The sequence below is a fragment of the Natator depressus genome, chromosome 1 (assembly GCF_965152275.1).
Source record: "Natator depressus isolate rNatDep1 chromosome 1, rNatDep2.hap1, whole genome shotgun sequence".
In the NCBI taxonomy this organism is placed as follows: domain Eukaryota; kingdom Metazoa; phylum Chordata; order Testudines; family Cheloniidae; genus Natator; species Natator depressus.
The window spans coordinates 261,259,482-261,267,430 of record NC_134234.1 but is presented as its reverse complement, the minus strand read 5'-3'; the positions used below and the strand labels follow the sequence as shown (position 1 = coordinate 261,267,430).

The following is a 7,949-nucleotide window of genomic DNA, read 5'->3' as shown; positions in this document are numbered from 1 at the left end:
TTAGATGCAGATGAATTTGTACTGTACCTGTTCCTTTCATAAACAGAAGGCTGCAGGTTCTAGGGTTGTGAATCAAATTGTTTTACCAACATGAAATAAACTAAACAATTTTAAAATTGAAAGGGGGACAGAGAAACAATGAGCTGAGGCTGGGTATAGCGTCCAGAGAGCAGTGTTACACTAAAATAATCTACAAACCAGGCAGGCAACAGGACCCAACTGTAGCAACAATCCCTGCAGACCTAGGTCATCACATTCCACCAGAAACAGCCAGAGAAATCCAGTGAAAAGAGAATTTACTGTCCTGCACATCTACAGCTGATTACAGAGCTCTGACTAAAAAGCAGGTAGGTAGCCTTTATGATTTGCTGTGTAGAATCCCTTAAAAATATTTATGTTGGGCTGCAGAGGCTGACTTATAGTATGCACAAAGATTTAAACAAATATATATGGACAGCTTGGCTGTTTGACTATAGGAGTAATATAACATCATCTGAAAAGTGTCAATGCCAAAGAGGGAGAGGGTTATGATGTTCAGAGGAGGTATAATAGGATAAACTGAAATAATCCTAGATTGGCCAGCAATAAAGAATATGAACTAATAGGCCTCTTCCACTTCTTAAATTTCTATTATACTAATAACATTCACAATAGTTTTCAGAGTAACAGCCGTGTTAGTCTGTATTCGCAAAAAGAAAAGGAGTACTTGTGGCACCTTAGAGACTAACCAATTTATTTGAGCATAAGCTTTCGTGAGCTACAGCTCACTTCATCGGATGCATACAATAGTTGTGCTCCATTCAGCACATTTCATCCTCTCCAAATGTCTACAATACAGTACTAACCAACAACCTTTAACAGAGAATTCATTAGAGGGAAAGGACCCAAATACCACTCTGAGGAAGAAAGAAGCCTGTTCTCTATTTTCCTCAGGCAGAATTGAAAAGAAATCATACCCGCTTTCACAAGGCTTTGTTTCAGTTCAGTTCACGGCTTTTCATCAAAATCACAAACTCCTAGTGTACATGAACAATACCTCCTCCATCCTGAAAGGAAAAAGAAGCATGAGTTGAAAAGATTGCCCTATTTATTTTTTTTTGACAGAACTTCAAAAGAAGTGTGTGAAGGAAATGCAGTAGATGTAATATTTGGATTTTCATAGATCAGTGTAAATTTTCCACACAATGTTACTAATTATATAAATTCCAATTGGCTTGTGGCTGAACACGGTCACTTGGATCGAAGGCTGGTTGAAGGACGACTCAAAAAATGATATATAACAATGCAACCTGCTGAGGAAGGGAGTGGCGTCTAGTGGAGTACCACCAGGTAGGTGACAGCTGATTCTAAATTGGCAAGTGTTGCAAAAACTAGTAAGGACAGACCAAATGATATGAAGGAGCCTAGTAGTAGAAATAGCTATCTGATCTACCATATCTTAGATATTCGTGAGGTGCCTATCATTGTATTATCTAAGCACCAATAACAAAATGAGTGGAAAAATGCAGGCAAAAATAACCCCAAACCCAGATTGTCAATGAGAAGGAGGATAATGCAAAAATACAAACCAGAAAACCTATGTACCCAGGGATGAAGGTGAATAGCATAGTAGGTATGATTTGTTAATGTAACACAGAAGCAAAAAAGGCCAAGAAGTGTCAGGCTGCATATAAAAAGGCAACATGTCTTGGTGCAGGGGAATAATACTCCCTTCTAGGGCAGTGCTAGAAAAATAGTGACAAACTACAGACTGTTTAGACAAGGACAACACAAATTATTAGGGGGAAGCCTGTAGGGAAAGATTGAAAGAGCTAAAATGATATATTACAGCTTGGTTAAGTGATAACTAGAGCCAGATTGTGCCTAGCCTTTACGGTGGTTAGGCCAAGCAGCCTGTGCACTCAGGCAGAATTGCAGACCTTGCAGTCAGGGGAGCAGTGTCTGCTCAGTTCCTACTTTCCCAGGCACACAGCATTCCCAAAAGAAGTGTGAGAGAAGATGGGGCTATAGTACTCCCACCAATTGCACTGGAGCAGGACTGACACACAATGGGGAGAAGGTCGCTACCCACAAAAGGGTGTGGAAGTGGATGTGTTCTCTCCTGTGGCCAGGGGGAGTTGAGAGAGATTTTTTCTCTGAGGCAGGATGCCTCCTGGTGCTCCAACTAGGGCAGTGCAATTAAGCATCACCCCTTAATATGGACAGTGCCTAAACGGCATGCTCTAACTAAATTTGCAACAAGATAACCATCTTCAGATATTTGACGGATGGAGAAAATTTCTATGGTGATAGGGAAATAAACAGGAATACTGAGATCAAATTAAGAAAGCGAACATTTAGGTTAAATATCAGGGCAAAAATACAGTGAGATATATTAGGTGATGTGTAAGGTAGTATAAGTTAGGCCTTGGCTACTCACAAAAGTTGTGCCATATTAAATATTCTGGTATAGTTAAAGCCATACATTCCCCTACTGTGGCTAATACTGGTATAAAGGTGCTTATTCCAGGATTACTTATTCCCCTTTGGGAACAGGAAAACTTAGGCTCTGCAGAATTCAATATTTATTTTTTTTCAATTTCAACAATATTGATTTTCATTTTTAAAAAAAAATGTTTATTCTTACAGTTACAGGAATGAAGGGGGGATAGGGTTGGGGTTAGGGCAGTGGTGACAGCAGGGCTGCAGGGGGCTTCCTGTGCAGTCGAGGGGCCCAATACACCTGTGCATAAGGTGTGAGGGATGCTGTGGTCCTCGCCAGCCAGAGCAGAGATCCCTGGCCCTGCAAGGAGGACAAGGCCCAAGCCACAGGGTGCTGCTGAACAGTTCCTGCCCCGGATAACCTCTGCACTTCTGGCTGGTGAGTGAGTGGGGCCAGGACAGCAGGACTGCAGAGCGCTACGTCTATGAGGTAGCTGTGAGGCCGGTGACACCCCATCTCTGTAGGCGCAAAGTTCGGGGAAGGCTGTAGTCTTGGCAGGGCAGAGCAGAGACCATTGGCCAGGGCTGCAAAGAGGAGGATGAGCTCTCAGCTGTGTGGGGGAGGCCACCCTACTTCTGAATGGCTCCTGCATGGGGATGGCAGCTTGGGGGCAACTCCTCCTCCTTGCAGGCCTGGCTGGGACTCTGCTCAGTCCCACGAGAACCGCAGTCTTCCTCACACTGTGTGACTGCAGGGATTGGGTGTTACCGACACCAGCCCTGAAGCGGCGCAGGGAACCCTGATAGCAGGGCTGCAGAGGGCTCCCTTTGCTGCTAAAGGACCCGTGACACCCGAATCCTGGAGAGGCCAGGTGCAGGAAAGGCTGCAGGCCTGTTGGGGCAGAGAAGAGACTCGCAGACCCAGCACTTCCAGCTGGTGTGACAGCAGGGCTGTGACAGCGGGGCTGCAAAGGGCTTTCTTCACTGCCACAGAGCCAATCACACCTGATCCCTGGGGCCACAGGGTGGGGGTAGGGGAGGGTAAACTGCACTTGCGCTGTTACCAATGGCTATTTTTTCATTGATTTCAGTGCGTCAGCTGAAAGAAATGTTTAGCAACATCTATTCATTGTTATCCAATCCTGCCAAGCCTAACTATACTGCTACATGGCACCTTTATACCAGTATAATTGTGTCCACACTAGTGGTTTTACTGTCATAACTATTTTGGTAATGTGAAATTATTACACTGATAGAAAAACTGTGTGTAGAACAAGGTTTTGACTTCGAATTTCTCAGATTCCCTTAGACTTATTTTATACCAACTTGCTAATATGTGAATAAGTGTAAGGGATTCAAGTCAGTTTAATGTATGGACCAAAGAGCCAGAAGAAGGAATAAGCTACAGGAAGGACTGGCCTACTTTACCTTAAATATGTGATAACACTGATCTGTGAGCTGCTTTTTTTGATACACTCCTCTCTTCTAGACCATTGGTGGCATGATTTATACCTACTCAAATTCCCTTGCAGTCAGTCAGATTCATTCATTGGGCTAAATTCAAAGGTGATGTCAGTTCACAATGCTAAGCAGGTAAAAGTTTAAGGAAGTCTATTGTGGTGTAATGTATATGTTGGACAGATACAGAAGTTGTAAATTATGTCATTTTAAGACTACTTCAAGACAAATTGAGTCACACCTCTGGATTTGACTTGTTGGGTCTAAAGTGAATCACTGACCTAGAGGCTCTGTATCCCAGTTCCCAATGCAATCCAGTCCCCTTCCAGTGTTCTGGGTTTTAAAGATGGTAACAAACCTTATTTTTCCTCTCTCTGCAGCTCTTCTCTGAAGAATGGCTCTGAGTGACCTCCTCTACCCAGATAACCCGAAGAGACGTCAAGAAGTGATCCGTCTGCACCAGGAGCTGCTGGACTGCATGTTGGTTAATTTCAATGCCACGGATGAACTGATTGCAGTACTGAATGCACACTTGGGGTGTACAATTGCCCAGATTAAGATGGAAAAGGGTGGCACAATCAAGGAAAACTGTGACATTATCATCCAAGCCATGAGTGAGATCCAACAGGAAGTATGGAAGATTGACAAAGAAATGAAGGAAATGCTAGAGCCAAAGCTGTACCAAAAGCTTTATGATATCAAAGAGCCAGAGATGGAGAAAATTGCAATAGCACACAAAGTTTTTTCGATTGTTCTAGGAGAAGCTACTTCCATTGCTGGTATGGTAGCTGTAAAACTAATCGGCTCAAATATGATAATTATTGCTGTTAATAAGCTGGTCACTCTGCTAGCCCAGATTGGTGCTTCTGTTCTTGGAGGTATTGGTATTGCCATTCTTGGGCTAGGTATTGACATGATCCTCCAGGCCATCCTGGGAGCAGTTGAGAGGGATCAACTTCTGGGAATTGTTAAAAGTTATGAGGAGCATCTGGCCGAATTTAAGGCAGCCTCAGAAAAATATCAGCGTGCCATAACTGAAGTAACATCTATGGTGAAATGTAAAATTAAATGAATGGCTTTTAATGTTCTCTTTTGCTGTCACAATGACCACACCAGTTATGCTTATATTAACTTTTCTGATTCTTTATGGTAGAGTGAGTGCTCTTACTTCTTTTTTAGCAGCACATAAGATAGCCATGGAAATGGGGGCCTTGATGGCTCAGGACATTGGCACAGAAATATACCAGTAGGTAATTGGTTCAAGCCCACTACAAGTAGGTAGTGTATGACAGTACCTGCTCCAGATGTATGGTAGCTTGTGTGAACCAAGTTAGTTATTTCCAATTCACTTCCAAATGCTCAAAGTACAAAAATCATCATCATCATAACTATCACTAATTTCTACAGTCTGGAAAAAGGCCAGGTTTACATGAGACAGTTTTGCTGGATTAGTAATGTCAGTTAGGGACATGATTTTTAAATGACATTTCTATACCACAAGAACCCTAGTGGAGATGTAGTTATACTGGCAATAAAATAAAATAAAATAAAATAAAATAAAATAAATGTTTTTGCTGAAATAAGATGCATCTACACTAGGAGGACTTGCTGCTATACCTATATTGGCAAATCTTTCCAATGTAGATGCACCTTATTTCAGTAACCTTTATTGGGGAAGATCAAAGAACATTTAACTGCCATTTCCTGTAACTATTGTACCAGTTTGGTGGAGCCATCCAGTGCCCATCTTAAAATAAATTCTAATCCTGACAGATTTTGGTTTGGAAAATTCCCTAAACCCTGTAGTAAAGAGAAGTTGGCTCTAGTATTCCAGGGGGGTTTATCTACAGTATCTCTTACTAACTTTTTGTATCTTCATTATGGCCCTGCTCCTATAAACACACATGTAATTAATCTTGTGTAAGTGTGTAGTCCCATTAGGGTCATTGGGACTATACACATGCAAAAGTGTTTGCAGGATCGTTGGCCTATAAATCATAGGACTTGTTATGCTATTTTATTTTATTTTCCTTTAAAGTGATTCACAGGATAGTGATGTGAGCATACAGAGGGTTTGTTCAATACAGTTCTGAGTTTCATACATCATTACAGGAATAGCACAAAATTAAATGTCCTTAACTCACATACTTTGTAAACAAAAGGCTAGAGCAGAAAGTTTGATTTGTATTCTCTCTCTTTCTCTGACATGCTGTGATTTGTTTCTTTGCTTTGTTCTTTGCAAAAAATTGTAATTTAAAATGAATTAGAAATATACATTATAGGTTTTGAGAGTTCTCCTCCCTGTGTGTGGCTGATTTAGTGCATATGTACGTGTTCCTTCTATCTCAAAAATCAAACCACATCTATATAATTCACAGTACTTACTAAGGGAAAGATTACAATCTCTATTATAGGATGCCGTATATAAATTACTCTGCATATATATATTATCATTTATAGATCAGTGTTCATCTCACGCTCCCCATCAGTACCTGGCCCGGGCCAGGGAAGCTAATGATCCAACCAGCAGACCCAATTCGGTGATGAAATCTGGTCACATGCCACCTGAGGCACGTTGTGCATATGCTAAGAACAAGATTCCAGGGCTGTACACAGGTCCATCTTTTCATACTCCACAAATATGATATTGTTACCAAACAATTCAGAAATATTCATTAATACTTAGCAGTGGTTTTCTATAATAGTAATAACTGGCTCATATCTGTGAAAAACTACTATATTGGGGACATTGTAACAGAGTAGCTCCTTCTCTTTTCATCCCCTTCCCATTCTCTTTTTCCACTTTTTAATCTTTTCTTCTCCCTCTATCTCCCCTCCTTCTCTTTAAATCCCTCTTCCCTTTTCTCTCTTGTCATTCCCTTTCCTAGGTCTCATTTTCTCTGTAGGCTGCAGCCCTAGAAGACAATGCAGTTGTGTACACTTCAGTTTGTCTGATCCATTCAGCAAAAGGGCATTGGGAGGACCTACAGACACACACCTAGCAATCTATCTCGGGAGACAAATCACCATAAACCATTAGGAAATCCTCAGTAAAAATTATAAAAATGTAAAGACAAAGAAAATTTCATTCACCTTTCTATATTTCCTTGACAATGGTGGGAAAAAAGGAAAGACAAATCCACTGGGGAAGGAGAAGGGAGAAGAGGGTGCTCATCTCTGTGAAATACTCCTATCAGAGGTTGTGGCAGGCAAGCTGTCCCACAGAATATGGAGCATGGGGGCAGTGACATCACAGAGGCCTGTGGCAGGTCAGCAGTCCTGCATGATCCAGATGAGGCAGCTACCTCACAGAGGTATATGCAGATAAACCAGACAGGAGGAACCTTGTGCTTTACCTTGAAACAGGCTAAAGTCAACTGTAAATTAGCCCAGACATTTATCAAATTCTTCTTTCTAAATCCAACAAAAGTATAATTTGGGTGGTTATTTTTATTTGTAAGGGGACTGTTGGCCCCTTACTAAAACTTAATGTTTTTGTGGGCTGTGAAAAAATGTGTGCCCTGACCACAGTAGTTAGGTCAACCTAACCCTGGATGGAGAGGAAGGAAGGAAAAGTCATTGGGAGAGAATGAAGAAGGGACAAAGGGCATATGACAGAGATTGGAAGTACCTGTGGGAGGACTGGGGGGGGGGGGGGGGGGGAGGAAGGATGGAGATTATAGTTGTAACCACTAGGATTTTATTTTTTGGTAAAATTTTCCCCATGTTGCTATTAGTTCAGCTTCCCTATTAGCAGCAAAGATGAGAGCAGATCAGGGTACAAGTGGCTACTGGCATTTAAAGCATCCTGCCATATAACAGTACTGCCAAGTCTTGTAACATTTGGTGTTTTTCTTAAAGTCCCAGCTCCTGAAAATGTGTAATTATGTAAGAATTTCAGCTTTAAAACAAAGAAGGCTTTAATGCTCATGGCTTCGGAGGAAAGGATGAAAAAGTTATTTAAGTGCAGCATAAAGTTCAAAAACTATAAGGCAAATAAAAAGAACCCAACATTTTATATTTTAAACCAATCTCAAGATTTTTGGGGGTGTGTGGGAGAACTGACTCAT

At 41.4% G+C, this 7,949-nt stretch overlaps 1 protein-coding gene across 2 annotated transcripts; it reads left to right on the top strand.

Moving 5' to 3' along the window:
- The first annotated feature begins 252 nt into the window (after positions 1–252).
- SMCO3 (single-pass membrane protein with coiled-coil domains 3) lies at positions 253–6,045 on the top strand. Of its 2 annotated transcripts, none has more exons than XM_074950827.1 (2): positions 253–347; positions 4,260–6,045. In XM_074950827.1, exon 2 carries the CDS (start codon positions 4,274–4,276, stop codon positions 4,949–4,951), a length of 678 nt encoding a protein of 225 aa, XP_074806928.1. In that variant the 5' UTR covers positions 253–347; positions 4,260–4,273; the 3' UTR covers positions 4,952–6,045. The 2 variants fall into 2 exon arrangements, with proteins under 2 accessions (XP_074806928.1, XP_074806936.1); XM_074950835.1 differs by lacking the exon at positions 253–347 and adding an exon at positions 1,164–1,329.
- The last annotated feature ends 1,904 nt before the right edge of the window (positions 6,046–7,949 follow it).

Excerpts from the sequence above, each read along its gene's own strand:
- SMCO3 (XM_074950827.1), top strand. The coding sequence starts at position 4,274 with ATGGCTCTGAGTGACCTCCTCTACCCAGATAACCCGAAGAGACGTCAA.